This window comes from Lipotes vexillifer, unplaced genomic scaffold (genome assembly GCF_000442215.2).
Source record: "Lipotes vexillifer unplaced genomic scaffold, Lipotes_vexillifer_v1.1 scaffold2435, whole genome shotgun sequence".
NCBI lineage: Eukaryota > Metazoa > Chordata > Mammalia > Artiodactyla > Lipotidae > Lipotes > Lipotes vexillifer.
In genome coordinates this window covers 295323-313953 of record NW_006769857.1, presented here as the reverse complement: position 1 = coordinate 313953, position 18631 = coordinate 295323, and the positions used below count along the sequence as shown (strand labels likewise).

Below are 18631 nucleotides of genomic sequence, written 5' to 3'. Positions count from 1 at the left end.
GAACAAGATTTAGGTTACATAATCTTTGGCAAGTGACTTAACCTAAGTCTTGTTTTCCTCATCTACAAAATGGAGACAGTTATGCTTTCTGTTATGGGTCTCATGTTTGTATACTCCTCAAATTCATATGTTGAATTCACAATCCCCAATATGATGCTATTTGGAAATGGGGCTTTGGGGAAATAGGTCATGAGGATGGAGCCCTTGTGATGGGATTAGTGCCTTTATAAGAAGAGACATCAGAGAGCTTGCCTCTCTCTTTCTCTCTGCCATGTGAACAAATGAGAAGATGTGGCCATCTGTACACCAGGAAGAGGGCCTTCAACAAGAATCTGACCATGCTGTCCCCCTGATGTCAGACTTCCAGCTTCCAGAACTGTGAGAAATGAACGTCTGTTGTTTAAGCCACCCAGTCTATTTCTGTTACAAAGCCTGAATAGACTAAGATAGAAATTGGTACCAAGAAGTGGGGTGCTGCCATAACAAATACCTAGAAGTATGGAAGCAGCTTTGGAACTGGTAATAGGCAGAAGCTGGAAAAGTTGTGAGATGCAAAACCTTTTTTCTCCAGCTTTATTGAGATATAATTGACATATAACATTGTGTAAGTTTAAGGTGTACAATGTAATGATTTGATACACATATATATTGCAAAATGATTTCCACAGTAAGTTTAGTTAATGCTACCACAGCCTCAAATAATTACCAATTTTTTTGTGGTGAGATCATTTAAGATCTACGTTCTTAACAGCATTCAAGTGTGCAATACAGTGTTGTTAACTGAAGTCACCATGCTGTACATTAGATTCCCAGAACTTATTCATCTTTTAATCAGAAGTTCGTACCCTTTGATCAACATCCTATTTCTCCCAGCCTTGAGCCCCTGGCAGCCACCATTCTATTGTGTTTATATGTTTAGATTTTTTAGATTCCACATATAAGTGAGATCATACAGTGTTTGTCTTTCACAATCTGACTTATTTTACTTAGCAGAATGCCTTCAAGTTCTGTTTATGTCACAAATGGCAGGATTTCCTTATTTTTTATGGCTGAATAATATTCAAGTATGTGTGTGTGTGTGTGTGTGTGTGTGTGTGTGTATGTGTGTGTATCACATTTTCTTTACCCATTTATCTGCTGATGGATACTTATGTTGTTTCCATGTCTTGATTATTGTGAATAATGCTGCAATGAACATGGGGCTGCAAATTCCTTTCTGAGATAGTAATTTTATTTCCTATATATATGTACTCAGAAGTGGGTTGCTGGATCATATGGGAGTTCCATTTTTAATTTTTTGAGAAACCTCCATACTGTTTTCCATAGTGGCTACACCAATTTAAATTCCCACCAACAGTGCATAAGGATTTCCTTCGCTCCACATCCTTGGCAAAACATGTTATCTCTTGTCTTTTTGATAATAATCATCCTAACAGGTGTGAGGTAATATTTCATTGTGGTTTTGATTTACATCTTCCTGATGGCTAACGATGCTGAACACATTTTCACGCACCTGTTGACCATTTGTATGCCTTCTTTGGAAAAATATCTATTCAGATGTTCTACTCATTTTCTAATCTGATTATTTGGGTTTTTGTTTTTGCTATTGAGTTGTATGAATTCTTTATATATTTTGGATATTAACCACTTATCAGATATATGGTTTGAAAATATTTTCTCCTGAAGGAACTTTTAAGGTGATTCTGAAAAGGGACCTGGAGAGGAAGCATCCATCTTCTTACACAGCACATCATGTATAGAACATGGGTAGAAATATGGATGGTAAAGGCCATTCTGATGGAGTCTCAGACAGAAATGAGGAATATGTTATTGGAAACTGGAGGAAAGGTGATCCTTGTTGTAAAGTGGCAAAGAACTTGGATGAATTGTGTGAGTGTTCAAGTGTCTTGTGGAAGGCAGAACAATTGAGGCATAGACAGGGAGGTTAAGTCACGTGCTCCCAGTTGTGGAGCCAGTAATGGTGGAGCCAGGACTGGACTGGAGCTGGAGTCTTGACCACTACATCCCTCTCCCTCCACAGAAGTAGACAGTGTGGGGCCCAGCATGCTGGGAGAGAAGGTTGGGGTTCAAGAGATTCTTCTATCAGTATGGTCCAGGAAACCTTACCCTCAGCATGTTTTCCTTGGACTCACTCATGTTGAGCAATAATCTTGTTTTGGAGCTTTTCCATTTTAGGAAGATGGAAGAGCTGTGACAGTTAGATATTACTCACATTCCAGAGGCCTGAAAGCAAATGAATGAGACTACGTATGTGGAAGAGCTTTGTAATCTGCAGAATGGGATAGAGATACTATACTCCTTCCCCAGCTGAAGGCGCAGCGTCTGACATGGGGACACTCAGTAACTATTTGTGAAAGAATTAACCTATGACACAGGAAGAAATCAAGTACACACACACACACACACACACACACACACACACACACACACACATACACTGTATGTGCATGCATACCTCCCCACTGAATTGGGAGCCCCGTGAGTCTGTGCCATCTCTGGATCCCTGGTGCTGTACAGAATGCCTTGAGAATAGTACACAGTAAATGTTTTCTGATTAATATGATAGTGCCTTTCCTGTTAGTCTGGGTTTCTATGGAATACTCTTTCTCTCTTTGGGGGCAAGTGGAGGGCTTGATAGGAATTGACCTTATTAGTTCAGAGCCCCAATTACGTCATCTACATGGTGGGTGGCAGGGGTTCAGGGGTCAAGCGTTGAAAGGCTATAGCTGGGAAGGCGGCTCTCCCAGTGACTCAGCAGCTGCTCCTTAATACTCAGGCACTGCAGGGACAGGGAAGTGTGGGTTGAAGTGGGGGAAATGGGAACCGTCACAGAGATAGGGTTACTCTGTTTCCTGGAGGACAGTTTTTTCCAGTGCGTTGAGCCGGAAAAGAGGTCTTTCTCTACCCAGTGAACAGGGGTTGGTAAATAAACTTGTCTATCATATAAAGAAGCCCAACGAGTTGGGCTGGTCTGGCCAATTAGTTATGGGTCTTTGTGTGAACAGCATGGCTTTTGAGTGGTGTGGTCACAGTGGCCGGGTGGTCGCTGTGACCAATGTGGTTGTTGATATTGTGGATTGGAACAGGAGAGGATCACAGGACTGAGGCAGCATGACCACGAAGTCCAGCTTTGGCAACAGATGCAGGCAGTAACTTACAAGGGGAGTAGAATACTCAAGGTGCAACACAACCCAAAGCCCAGGTGAGGCGACCTCATCTGGCCCAGGGTTGTGCTGAGTGCAAGGAAGAATGTGCGTGGTGAGGAAAAACAGTAGCAGTGAGTGGAGAGGAAAAGCAGAAAGATGAGAAGAGCTCTACTAAATCAAAATGTGGCTGGGTCAGTAAAGCTCTTGTAATTGAGTACATGCAAAGGGAGGCTGCAAACCCATACCAAGCACCCTTGAAGAGGAGCAGAGTGGGAAGGATGTGACAGATCATGGTTGTGACTGAGCCACAGGATTATTACTGTCTCCCTGGGAAGGAAGCTTGATGGTCAGAATGAGGTTGACATATGTAGACTGTGGAAATGTTTGCATTAGCTGTTGTCTCAGTTTGTTCAGGCTGCTATACAGAATGCCATAAACTGGGTGGCTTAAACCACAGAAATTTATTTCGTACAGGTCTGGAGGCTGGTAAGTTCAAGATCAAGGCACCAGCAGATTCAGTGTCCGGTGAGAACTCACTTCCTGGTTCACAGATGGCCATTTTCTTCCTGTGTCCTCACATGGTGGAAGGAACATGGGAGCTTTCTGGAGTCTCTTTTATAGGGTGCTGATCCCATTCATGAGGGCTCTAGCCTCATGACCTAGTCACCTCCTGAAGGCCCCATCTCCTAATACCATCACATGGGGTGATAGGGTTTCAACCTATGAATTTTGGGGGGAAACATATATTCAGTCCATAATAACCATTTTACTAAACCTGTATATAATTTAGTATAGTTTCTTGTTAGCAAACAATTCATTTATCTAAAGTTTCAGTTAAAAACATTAAAGCATTGTCTGAAAAAGAAATGGCTGAGCCTGGGGAGACCCAGCTGGTTATTATTCATAGTCATGGAAAAAGATGCTTTAAAAATGGCATCCCAACCAGGGACCTTCAATCTTTCCTAAACAGGAAGAGGTGAGAAAATCATTGTGTGCAAAGATTTCAACTCGCCTGGATCTATTCCACTTGTCAGTAAGACTGGAGGGGCATCACACACACAGACTCATTCAATAGGAGCCTGAGAGAGCAGAATTAGAATGAGGTGGTGCCAAAGCTGGCTAAGCTTTGTTATTAAGACCTAAATATTAAAAGTGTTTTAAAGTTTGAATTAAAAGAATGGGATATTTTACAGTCAGCAGGGAAGTGGAGGTCCACGTTATCTTAACATTTTGACCCTACTACATTTAATCAGTGTTTTAGCACTCATAGCTATTCCAAAACTATTGATTTTTTAAAATGTGAGCCTGAAAAACAGACAAAAGACTATATATGATATCAGTCTAATGATTTATCTTAAGAATCTGTGAACTGTGGAATCATGATTGTTAGGACTGAGAGACACCTGCTCACCTTTCTGAAACGAGTTGCTGAAAAGGTATTCTGAGATTCAGAAAGGGTAAGGGATACAATGTTGACCTTTTGGAGACAGGAAACCTTTGATGAACTATAGGACACCAAGACGGTTCATTTAAAAGATGGTTTCAAAGCATTATCTGGGGCTGGTTTTGTATGTGCATTACTGAAGCTCTCAGGTTGTCTTTTTACGTAAACCCAGTGAAATAATGGTTTCTGCAGCTGTTCATGGGTCTGCAACTCTCATGTGGCACCTTGGCTTCTGCGCTTTGTAACTGCTTTCAGTCTCTTTTGTGAACAAAATTAAACTTTCCTTACCATTTGACAGCATGGAACTTTCCTGAGATGGGCATTAAGGAGAAAAGAGACAGGAAAAGGTCACCAATACCATCTCCATGTAATTAAGGCAGTGCAAATAGCTAAATAAAATTGTTGCTAATGATATTTACTTGATTCTATGAGTCCCTGTTCTTGTTTCAGAATAAGTTAGGGATCAGCTGCTCATGAAATGTATAGATTATAAATCTTTGTGGCAGGTAATAGGGTGTGCATTTGTTTTAGGACAACTTTATGTTAGGACCATGTTTAGGCTTGCGTGTTTTCTTTCTGTCCCTCTGTCTCTTCGTGTCTCTCTATATACACACACTCACATTTATATGTGTATGTGTGTGTGTATATATATATATGTATACACACACACATACACATATGGATGCACATGCATGCATACATATATACATACATGTATATGTATATGTGTGCCTGCTTTTGTAAGATAATAATTAATGAGGGATAGGTTAAAAATTAGAAAAAGTAGTTTCAAACTTTGTTTTATAGACTTATATTGACCATGTAACCAAGGAATCAATTTGTCCTCTTTTAAATGAAAGGCTGTAAAAATCAGCAGTAATCTATGAACTTTATTTTTTTGGTTCTGGATGTGGAATTAATGAAATTGTCTGTATATATATGTGGAAGTTAACGCTTCTAAACGGTGAGCTGAAGCTTAGTTTGAAATTTATACCAGCAAGAATGAGTCCCAAACAAAATTGTATCTTCATGTGTTGAACACATCGTTATTTAGGTACATAATAAATAAGTAAGGATGCTGAGAATAATGTGCCATCCTGGCCTTCAAATCTAGCAGAGGTATTGGAGGAGGTCATTGAAAGGATGTGACCACCTCAAGCCGGACCTGGGCAATCAGAGGCTCCTTACCCTCTCCCCTGTCCTTGGAATGCATATGTTCTGCCCACCATTCTCACAGTGGGGACCATTTTCAAGGGTGCAGACTTAAGAGAGCAGTATGTTGTGGAGATCATTGGGACCTTGTACATGACTGAACCCAGTTAAGGCTTCTATATAAACTTTTAAGATTCTGATGGGCAGATGCAGAGAGCAACTCATCTTGCAGCTGCCCAAACAAGCCTCTTAAGGAAGTTCCTTTGCTTATTAATCCTGCCATTTACCAATCTGGAGTGGCTGCCTTTTTTTTTCACTCTTCCCTTGCCCTCTCTGTGTGTATGCCAGTTTGCAAACCAACAGGAGTAGACTAAGAAATAAGCAGTAACATATCGTGGATGTGTAATAGAACTCAAGGTCTTAGAGGAACAGAGGGGAGGGTAACACAGCACACCCAGTTTGTATCAGGGGATGTTTCTTGGGAGAAGAGATGCTTGTGCATCACAGATGTTCTCCATTAGCTAATATCTGCTGAGGGAAAGGACTTCCCAGTAGTGGGACTGTACATCGTGTCCTGAAGACAGAAGAGAATATGTTTAGGGAGTGCAAGGAAGTTTGAGTGACTAGAATTTAGGGTGTGTAACCAGAGGCTGAAGTGTCCTCTGAGGAAGCTTTCCATCAGGCTTCCTCCACAAAGACTTTCTTGACAACTGGAGTTGGTGGTCTCCTTCTCTGTGTCCCCACGATTTTTTGCATGTTTCTATTATTGGATTTTTCATAACCAACTTAATTGTTCATGTCTGATTTCCATACTTGTCTGTGGGATAAAACAGCATCAGGGCTGTCTCCCGGTCCTTATCATCAAACCTAGAAAACAGTAGGTGCTCAATTTTTTGCGGTACGCGGCCCTCTCACTGTTGTGGCCTCTCCCGTTGCGGAGCACAGGCTCCGGACGTGCAGGCTCAGCAGCCATGGCTCACGGGCCCAGCTGCTCCGTGGCATGTGGGATCTTCCCGGACCGGGGCACGAAGCCATGTCCGCTGCATTGGCAGGCAGACTCTCAACCACTGCGCCACCAGGGAAGCCCTCAATACTAGTTTTTTAAACACATATGTAAATGACTGGCTGGCTGGATGAATGAACGATTATGCACAGTTTGGGGATGAGAGTCAAGAATTGCCTTGGTTATCAAGCAACACTTCATAAAACCTTAATGGTTTCATTTTTCTGTTCCAGATTACTTGCAGCATATAATAGTCTTACGGATAAACACCTGGCTGGATATTTTAACAATACAAGGATAAGGCGGCATCTTTTGAGATCAGGGCTGGTAAGATTTGGTCTCATTTCTACCTGCCCTCTTGTTTCATTAAATCCAATAATTCCCTATCTTTTCTGGTTTCCTCTTTGAGCTTATCGGTGACATCTTTTCCCTTCCCTCATTTTAGAAAAATTACTTCCTTTCCAAAGCTCTGATTTATCTATTTGAGGCTGTGTTTCAAAAGATAGGAAGAGAGGTCATGATGGCTGTTAAGGCAACTTATAAATTATTGAGGAAAATCCCTATGAGTTTTCAACAGCATATGTCATTTGTTTATTTACCCACTCATTTATTCAACCCATATTTATTGAACATATTGTATAAACCAGGAACTGTTAGGGAGTAAGGATAGAAAAGACTTTACTGTCTTCAGGAAAAAAATATTGTTTTTAATAATCACAGGATATGGTGTGGAAGACATGAACAGTTCAAAATTTTCCTTTAAATTTTTAAAAACTCTTTCATTTCATGTGATGGTTTATTGATACATTAGTGTCTTTCGTTAGCTCCAAAACTATCGTTTCCAGAAAATTTCCACTTCTCTAAATGTCTATAATGTAAAACCTTTAAAAAACACTGTAGTTTTCCCTTCAAAGTAAGGGGTGTGGTTATAGAAAGTGTGACTAACAATTTTAGCTGTTTACTTTCTTAAAACACTGTGGGTTTCCTTAACTATTGTTGCCATGGTGTTGAAAGGATATGCATTGCATTTCTAATTGTTGTTTATGTGCTTGGCACTCTGTCTGGGTAGTTCTCAGAGAGCCTGCTTTTTGTCTCCTGGGGCTTTGTTATCAGACACACCTGGCTGAAATCTGCCATTTACAAGACAGAATGTTCAGGAAAACACTTAACTTTCTCAGCTCCAACTTCTTCAGTTGAAGGAAGACAATAAAGATCATGATAGGCCACCCTCAAGACTGTTGTAGCAACTAGAGATGTGTAATGAATGGTTGTTGTAATTGTTGTGGGTACCATTAACCCTACTTCTTCTGATACAAGTCTGTGAGCTTCATATATAAATGGGAAGGACTTTGTATTTACTTATCAACGTCATTAACAAGCACTTATTGAACACTGATTATGTGCATGGCAACGCAAACAGGAAGGACACAGCCCTTTCTCTAGAGCAGTTCAGATACAGTCTCTGAATCAGGAGTGTTCAGCATCGCCTGGGAACTTGTTAGAACATGCAAATTCTAGAGCCCCAGCCCAGATCTGTTGAGTCAGAAACTGTGGAGTGGGGTCCATCAGTCTTTTTCAACTTGTTTTCCAGGTGATTCTTCAGATGCTGGCTCAAGTTTAAGAACTTCTGCCCTATAGGAGCTTCCAGTCTAGTTGGGGAGATTAGATACTCCCAGAGGAGAAATATCAATGACAAGTTACTTGCTAAGGGAGGGGCAGTGCAGGAAGTTCTCAACAGTTTTTCCTGGTTGGATAGTCATGACATGGACAACACATTTCAAAGACTGTAACTGAGTTATTTGTAATTCCAAGCACACTTTCTATAACCACACTGCTTTCTTCCATTAGAAAATGCATTCATAAAAAAGATGATCAACAATCAATCACTCGTAGCACAACTCTAGCTGATCTTGATACTCCAATATGTTGCAACAAAAGTGCTAAAAAACTAGTTATCAAAATTAAGAAATATGTGGACTTGAATTAGGTATGAAAAGAAGAGCAGGGTTTAAATAAGTGAAAAGGAAGATGAACATTCCAGGAAGGATAACATCCTCAGTTTAAGGAAGATGTAGAAAAATAGAACAAATATGCCCATAGGAAGGAATAAAAGAAAAACAAGTAAATAAAATTCAGAAACTATCACTCCTGGGACTTGCAGTGATGTCACTTGAAACCAATCTGAAATACTTTATATCTGCAGTACTGTATAATCTGAATCACAGCAAATTAAATTACATTCTGGGCTAGAGAGTGAAAGAAGAAAAGCAGTGTGAAAACAAAGTAATGAAACCAATTATTTTAAAAACAAATTGATGAGATCCTCTGTAGCTTACATGTTTTGCCCTTCAAAGTATTTCCTGTGAGATCATCAGTCCTGTGATCACTGCTTCTATTCACTGTTTCAAGGTAGCACCCCACGCCTTCTTCCCAAAAGTGTTCAAAAAAAGAAATGAAAAGAACACCTGGGTTCCATTAAGGGAAAATTGTTACTCTAATGAAAACCTTGTTTTAAACGTCAAGTGCACCACCTGTATGTGTTTTCACAATGATGGGTATATGAAACTGCCTTTCTCTTTTTTTTCCTTATGAAACATTCATTAAAAGTGAAAGTTTATCAGCCATAGCACTACACCTCATTAGCCTTAAAAGACGTTGCTTCCTTCTCTGTCTGATCAACTGACGGTCCATCTCTCTCTCATAGGGAACTAACAATGCATTTTCTGCTTTGTATTTCTATGTATGTTTTATTTATTCATGACAGATCACAAGAAATGGGAGGATACTTTCTGAAAAGGAATACAAACTAAATATCATGAAAAGGGATCACCAAAAATATATCCGGGAGTGCTTAGCCCAGGCTATTTTCCATAAGGTTCTTGATATGGAGGTACAAGTATTAACTATTTTCTTTACAACTGATATTTATTAATATGATAATTAATAATAATTTCTGTACCCAGAAGCAGGGGAATTCTTCCTATATTTCATTAAAAAAGAATGGAACAAGGTGACCTGAGAAATACTCTATATCTCTCTAGGTAGTGAGGAGATAAGACACTGAAGTAAGCATTTCTTCATTTTAGTTAGGGAAAAATATGGACATCATTGTATATTTTGTGATATTTAATTTAACAAATGTAGAGTTTTAATCTGTAATGGCTACTTTAAAACATACCAGCCCTCACCATCTGTACCTCAATTTCCATTTGCTAAAAAAAAAAGTGACATCTGTTTAAATATCAGTAATTCCACCGCCATGAATTATTTCGGATTTGTTACTCTTTGAAGGCTCCGAAGCTCAGCCGTATGCTAAATTTCAAGGAGCAGGCATTGAAACAGCTGCTGTCCCTCCTACTTTAGGCCACATTGGTCAGCACAGATTCACAACCCAAGTATCAACAACTTTTTTTTCAGTCTGACATGGCATTTTTAGAAGGATATCTAGCGAACTTGATAAATTATTTTAGCCTTGCTCCATGGAACTTGTAGTTTCAAGCATCAATACCGTTTTAATGTCTGTGAAAAAGCATGTCACTTCTCGGCTTGACCAAGTAGCAGTAAATCAGAAAACTTGACTCATAAAACCATTGACCTGTGGGTGCACTAAACATTTATGACCAACTGTAGAATCATCAGTAAACCAATACTAAGTGTAGTGCCACTCAAAATATTTATTATTATGCTACTATTAAATTGAGCAAGTGTTGTGCTCTCTTTGGATGTATATGATTTGTTCATTTAGGAATTCATTTTGTGATTTATGTCATGTGCATGAATTACATAGAATCATTGTTTATGGCTCCCAAATTCACTTCTTTATAAAAGTATTGGTTGGAATTCTACAACTAATGTTGAAAAAATAGTACAGTGTAAAATTAATTATAATTTCAAACTTAATCAGTAGGCACCAAGTTCTGTCTTAGCCTTGATTCTTGAACTTCCGTTTTCCAAAATTTCCTATAATGCACACATCATAACTGTTAAATGTGCTGTTATTAAAGAGTCTTTGTGTATTCTTAACGTTTGGAATAAATAGCTTAGGTAAATGTTAATGTGTAATATATGATTTTATATAATATATTAATATAATTTAAAAATAAAATATTTCTAAATTGTTACATTTGTCTCACATTTAGTTTACGCTGATGCTGTTTACTAATGTTATTGTATTACTATTCACATATTCATTCATGCAATAAACAGTAACTGCAAGCTTACCATATACCAGTATGGGGCTATGTGATGTAGCTGTGAGATATAATTTTTTAAAAAATGCTGTAGAAAGTGATCAAATGCTAGAAGAGAGGAACAAATAGACTGAGCTCAGAAAAGAAGGGAATGATGACCTGCCTCTGTGAGAGTCAGAGGAAGCTGAACAGAGGTCCTGCTTTTTGAACTGAACCTGGAGGACTGAATGAAACTTGACATGAAAAGATAAGCAAGGCATTCCAGAGAGTGAAGACAGCAGGTGTGAAGTTACAGAGGTGTGAGGGGACATTGTGGATGGAAAGGAAAGCTCACTGAGGCCAGACTACACTGTGAGTTGGTTGAAAGAGTGGCAGGAAGTGACACTCTCCAATAAGTTGGGGCCCTGTTTCTGGAGGCCTTCAATTCCCAGCTAGGTTTGCAGTGTAGGTGATGAAGCGATGAAACATTTTTCAGCATGGAGTGAAGTAAATGAGCAGAGCTGTTTTAGAAAGATGATGTTGCTAAAAATGTGGAAGATGGATTAATGAGCTGGAAAAGATTGGAGGTGGGAGGTCAGCTAGGAAGCTGTTGCCAGAGGGTGTGGGCTAACAGCAGTAGTGGACATACTGGGGCGATGCCGCTGCCCACAGGGATCTGGAACAGGGAGAGAGACCGACACTGCCTGGATGAGGAACGGGGAAGGAGACACCCAGGGCCACTCTGAGGTTTCTAGCTTCATGGTGTGTGCGTTGCAGGAAATTGGGAAGAACAACATGGGCTAGATAAGAACCTCAAACAGTGGGAAAACCTGATAGAGTGGTGTCCTGGAAGCCAGGGGGGTCTCAAGCTGCAGAATGGTTCAATAAGATGACTTCTGGGAGGTTTTTATGAAAAAAAAAAAAGCCAAACAGGAAGTTAGTGTCAGATAGACCAAGATTCAAATAACAGTTCCACCACTGACTAGATGTATGACCTGGGGCAAGTTCACGACCCTCTGCTTCAGTTTCTTCATTTGTAAAATGAGACTACTTAGCAATTGGAATTGTTCAAGAAGAGATGATGCACACGAAGCACTTTCTTAGCACACAGATACGCACATAATGTAAGCTTGACCAATAAAATTGTGTTTCTGTGCAGTTCTGCATCCTACTTTTATCAGCATTACATGTATTTTCCATTTTTTAAACAAAATCTAAAGGCTGAATAATATCCCATTGTATATATGTACCACATCTTCTTTATCCATTCATCCGTCGGTGGACCTTTAGCTTGCTTCCACGTGTTGGCTATTGTGAAAACTGCTGCAATGAACATGGGATTGTAGAATATTTCAATTCTTGAATATATACCCAGGAGTGCAATTGATGGATCATAGGGTAGTTCTAATTTTTATTTTTTTAGGAACCACCATGCTGTTTTCCACAGTGGATGCACCAATTTACATTCCCAACAAGAATGTACAAGGTTTCCCTTTTCTCCACATCCAACTTATATGAGGAATGTAAACTAGTCAAACTCACAGAGGTAGAGGGTGTAATGGTGGTTGCCAGGGCCTGGGAGAGAGGAAAATGAGGAGGTATTACTCAATGGGGATAAAGTTTCAGTTATGCAAGATGAATAAGCCCTAGAGATCTGCTATATAGATCTATTGCCTATAGTTAACAATACTGTGTCGTACACTTAAAAATTTGCTAAGAGGATAGATATTAAGTGTTCTTATCACAAACTAATAATAATAAAGAAGGTGGGAGGAAACCTTTAGATGTGATGGATGTGTTTATGGCATAGATTGTAGTTGAGAGTTTCACAGGTATATACTTATCTCCAAAGTCATCAAGTTATACACATTAAATATGTACAACTTTTTGTATGTCAATCATACCTCAATAAAGTGCTTTAAAAAAAAAAACAAAAAAACCCCCAAATCTTTAGGAACCTTATTTTAATAATTATATTCTATTCCATTATATGGATGGACCAAAAACTTAAACCATTCTCTTTAAGGTTTATGTTGCTCCTGAATTTTTGCTTTGAAGGAAAAAAAAAAACCTTTCAAACAACATATTTGTGCATAAAACTTTTTTTTTATTATTCAGACTTCTCCCTAGGGTTAGAAATGAAAGTTATGGGTTACAGAGTAGGAACACTTTTAACTGCCTAATGTATGTTAGGAATTGGCTTTCCAAAGAGTTGTACCAATTTATATTCCCACTTGCACACTTATGCGGGTGATTCTTCTCCATCTCAATGACAAGAGGGGTAAATGAGAATACAGTTAGAGAGCGGGATTATTTTTCCTGTGTGCTTAGCGTTACCATCAGCTTGAAATTAAAAAGAAACTGGAGACATTAGCTAGGAAGGAGCGAATTCAGAGATTTAAGGTAAGGAGCTACATAACTCTTTTACTTCATAATATTATTTCATGATTTTGAAGGCCAATGGTACTATTATTGAAGTGGCTTGGGGGCACTTTATTGTGGGGTAACTCATAACTGAGGTCAAATGATCGTTCCACCAAGCTTAAATCTTGGTCACTATTATTACAGAAGATCATGACAAAATAGGAGCTGCTGTGCAAGAGAAATTGTCTAAGGCACAAGTCACTGAAAGAAAAACTTGAAACCGTTCTTCTCGAGTTTGAAATTTTGCTTTTGTATTTTCTTGATTGATTTGTGATAGAGGCCAAAAGATTTGTTTGTCATAAAATGTAAAAATAGATGGTGATATTCCCAATGTGATGGAAAATGGGGCATTTTAAGAATTATCCAATGGTACATTTTCATGTGAACGTGACCCTTGAAAATGTATGGTAGGAAAGATCTACGTTAGCAAACAAAAGCTTAAGATTTAGACATTTTGTGAAGGCATTTTAAAATTCGTTGTTTTTTACTTTTGCATTTCACATTTCATCTTTGCAGTCAACTTAGAAGATGTGTAAATTTAAATCAAGAGATGAGAGATTCAATTAGGCATGCTTGAAAGGTTTCAGTTCAGGTTGGCAGTTTTACTCAATTTCTTGAGCCATTCAAACCCACGTGTTGTTCTTCATTTTCAGGGTATTAACAAATGTGGGGCTTAAGACACATTTCACAAACTGATGAATATTCGTAAAGCTTCTGTGGAATAACTAGCCAAAGGAAACTAATTTTCCCTCTTGCCTGATAGACTCAAATCTATTTTATCTTAGTCAAAACATACTCTTATTACAAAAGTGTTGTTAAATAACAGACAATAAGTCAGTTTTTCAAAATCAGGAAAGTTGGTGTGTAGAGATTTGTGGTTAAGTCAACTTTACCAATAGTGTCCTATATCGAGGACTGATAGATTCTATAATTTATCTGCTGAAATGTTGATTGAAAAAATAGTTACTGGAAAATGGTTCCTGAAACAGTGTTCTATTCACTCTTGCCCAGATTGCCAGACATACTAACAAAATACATGGGCACATTTTAGCACTGGCAGAAATTCCTGATAGACACTTCATTTCCTCTGTACGATTTTTATTCGTAACATTTTCACCTATAGCTGCACTTGGTGAAAGACCTATATTTTAGGTCCCCCATATGTAATATATAACCCTTTGCTTATGGCATTATTTAATATTTTTTTTAAGGCAGAAAAGTAATACTTTCTGGTAGTCTCTACTGATCAGAGTAGTGAGGAACATTGTGCTTCTTGTAATGATCTGCTTAAAGCAGATTAATAAATATTATTGCTGAAACTAAGGATACACTGCATCTGTAGCTATTACTGTGAGCACAGCTATTTTTTTGGATAAAGCATACTCAATTTCCTGACTTTCACTACGACACCCAAGTCCCCAGTACAGCTGTGGAAACATCTCCTGATTATCGTGATGGTCCTCAGAGGGAGTACTTTTGAAAAGAATGAGAAAGAACTTCTCTAGTCATATAACACCTCTTATCTGGCAGGCACTAACGTAACCTAGATTACTATTTATGCATCGGTTTGTTAAATCACTTTCTTATTCTAGGGAGAGCACACAGGATGGACTATAGGAAATAATATGCCAATCCTGTCTCCCCGCCCCCCAGTTGGCCCCAAGACTAACCATGGCCATAGTGTTCTGGTTGATGAAGGACATTCCAGTCCAGTAACACTGGTGAGTCACGTTAATAACACTCTGACCTGCACCATGCCAACTAATTAATTCATGATTTTGTATTACTCTCAGAAAGAACGCTCTCTGGGTACATGGTTGTATCATCTTGGGAATCCTACTGAGTGAAAACATAATCTTGTATCCATTCAACTCTGTCTTTACTGGTTGTCCCGCTTTCATTCAATATCACCCCTGTCAAATCCATTTTGTTACTGCTGGATTAGTTTTCTTAAAGTGCAGATTACTTATGTTACTTACATGCCCAAATACCTTCACTGGCTCTGTGTCACCTATAGAAAAGCCCAGACTCTTGCACCTGACATTTAAGACCCCAAGCCACATGACATCAATTTGGCTATCCTAATACTTTTCCCCACGATTACCCTTTAGCACCCTACAATGCAGCACAATTGAACCATTGGTTGTTCCATGCATGTTCTGTATTTTCTGACCTCTGGATTTTTTTCTTGCTGTTTCCTCTACTCTTACCTTATCTTAAAGCTTCTTTATGCATACAAATTCAATGGTACTGCACAACGTGTCAGGCCAGATACTTACATCTGAGCTTCTTTTATCAAAATATATGCACACAGTCTAAGATAAAAATAATTAAATGTACAGAAATTGTTTAAAGAAATCGCACACTGACATTTCATTCCACTTTGATTCATTTATAACCTAGGAGTGGTATTTGCTTGAAGGAACATAAGGTAGCTTGAAACAATATAGATACAAGAAAAGACTTGCAAAATATTTCCTGGCGGTTGATGGTTTCAGCTTTAAATGAATTGATTTGATGACATCTTTATCCTGGCTTTGTGTGGCCTAATGTATTTCCTTGTTAGCATGAACATTTTTTTGGATTGTACAATATCTGTAGAGGAATTGCAGTGCTTTCACAGATTATTGAAGTAAGTTCATCACATATAGTGTTAAGCTTTGACATTTTCAAAAGGTAAATATGTTTTGACATTTCTCGATGAACAGCTCAAGTTATGAAAAGCAACCATCTTCCCTTTGTTGTTATCATATTTCCAGGCTTCATTTAAATGTATATGTACACAAATAATTCTTTTATTGGGTGGCAAATTCACTAGACTCTCAAAAGCTTATCCTGGGTGAAACAAAAGAAACAAGGGCCATTTTCTATCTTCCCACCTGTTTCAGGGAGGAAAAACCCTTGAAAGTCTTTCTTTTCAATTTTCCAGCTGAACAGCCTCAATAAGTAGTTTATGATACATCCAGGAGATGTTAATGTGGCAGGAGTGAGAAAGTAATTTAAAAATTACAGGAACCACTGACACCAGCACTTTAGCAGCCTTTCTGTCTGGTAAGCCAAGATTCTTCACTTGATCACCCCCTGCGGTGCTGCTGCCTCATAGGGGATACCTATTGTGATCTTGGAATTGCAGTTCCCATGTTACAGAAATTCAAGTCCTTCTTTTTTGTTTTCCTAACTTGGTTACATATCCTCCGAATTGGATTCCTGACCTCCAGGTGCCATTGGGATAAAGATAATAATCCTTTGGGGATATTGCCATCCATTTTTCTCTTTAAACTTTCTTGTGTGAATAAGGAGAGCATATGGTGAATAGTTACTTCACTTGGTCACCAATTGCACCTAAACTTTCAAAATAGCATGTAGGCTTTTAGCTGACCATGCCATTAAAACTGTGGAAGTCATTCAACTAATTTTGTACATGCTTGGAAACTTCACCCCCAGAGATCTTCTACTAAGAATTAGAAATGCTCAGCTAAGCTGAGTAATCACCAGGTAGTCAATTTCAATTCACATTCAGGTACAGTTCTGAAAATGTTAAGCTACAGTGCCATATATATTCCAAGAAAATATATTATGAACAGTTTAAATATAGCAAATTTAAGGTGGCTCCTGATGTGAACTACAACAGTTTGTAGTTCACAGCTGTTAGTTGAACGGCGCAGATTTGTTTTTAGAGATACATGTAATCGGTTAAACATTTGACTGCCACATTCATCTAACTGAATGCAAATGTGGGGAAGTAACATTTAGCGCACAGCAGCCAATAGATCACGTTCTAGTTTAGAGTAACCTGCTTTCCAAGTCGTACATTCAATGTTTTTGTGTTCAGTTGGATTTTTTGACAGGAGTGTGTTTTTAAGGCATATTTGTTTTACAGAGACCAAAAGAATTCTTTTGCATGATCTGATCCCTTTGTTCAGAAAACTTCTAGTCTGATTTCTCTTTGTGGGTTTTAAGAGCTTTCACCTTTTGGCTCATAGAGGCCTATGTCTTTTTTCTTTAAACCAAACGCTGCTCTAGTCAGTCCACTTGGCTTCTTGTCTAGGTTTGTATGTGGAGACCAAAATAACGACTTTAACGTAAGGATGCGCTCCCAGCCTCAACACACATGCATGAGTCTCAGCTCCTGCACCATCTCTACTCTATGAGGCATCAAAAGCTCAGACTCCTTTTGTGTCATTGATCTGCCAAATTTAGTGTGTTGCCTTCATCCACGTATACCAGGATGGTATATATATCACCGTGTGGCTCTTTCAGCCAGAGAGAAGGGGATAAGGGGCAAGTGAAGAGGCATTTCTTCTTTCTAAGGGCATGATCTGGAAGTTTCATATAGCACTTCTGCTCACATCTTACTGGCCCAAACTGAGGCATACATCTATATGGAGTTTCAAGAGACGCTGGGAAATACAGTCTTTATTTGTGATAGGCATGTTCCCTAATAAATATTCTATTACATGAAGAAAGGAAAACAGATATTGGGGAATAGTCTCTTTGCTCCCCTTCCCATGTCTGGCTCAAAACGGGCTCTTCTTACTTGGATGTTCAAATTTACCATTCCTCTTTTCTCCTTATCATTTTCTTCTTTTGCTCATTCATTTGGATAAAATGTAATTACTTCTGTGAAACTTTAATTTTTACTAGTCTCATTGGCTTATTCCAAATAACCTTAAGTTCTAAGTTCTATTAGTTTTCAGGTATTTTGTTGTTATTGTCTCTTTGGCAGTATTTGTGTGGTTCATTTGACACTAATTGTCTCGTGTTGCCATTAGATGTTAAAAATTACTTTTTCATCTCACAGTGACTAGAGTTGGAATTCAGTAAGTGTTAACTTAACAAAATCAGAGTTTTGGCAACATATAACAAGCTTGTCAAGATGGCGCTAAGATCAACTTTTGGTTGGTGAGAGCTGCCCTGTCACCATTTTTTATGTATTTATACAACACTTTTCCAGAGTTGAATATTTGTTGTCACCATTACACCGTGAGTCAATGTAATAAATCTTATTCATTAATCATTTATATACTGTAGTTCTCACACCCTCTTACCCAAATTTGCATGTATTATTCTTAACGGGTTTTCTACTGTTTTATTGTAAGAGAACAACTGGGCCAAACATCTTGTTTTTTCCATTTTTGAAACATTGCTGATCTTTATTACAATGTTCTGTCAGTGCTCCAAAAGACACAACTAATGCTCTGAACTGGCACTTTTGGTTTTCTCTGTAGTACATTCTTGATTAGAAAATGCATCAGTCAGGGTCTCAGCAGGA

The 18631-nt window shown here is 38.6% G+C and overlaps 1 protein-coding gene across 1 annotated transcript in view; it reads left to right on the top strand.

Annotated features, from left to right (window-relative positions):
• Positions 1-289: 289 nt before the first annotated feature.
• The window catches only part of ERICH3 (glutamate rich 3), an 89420-nt gene continuing 71078 nt past the window's right edge, over positions 290-18631 (top strand). Inside the window, 5 exon segments of the mRNA XM_007445904.1 lie at positions 290-378; positions 7000-7093; positions 9531-9656; positions 13267-13338; positions 14952-15080. Coding sequence (XP_007445966.1) covers positions 290-378; positions 7000-7093; positions 9531-9656; positions 13267-13338; positions 14952-15080 — 510 coding nt within the window.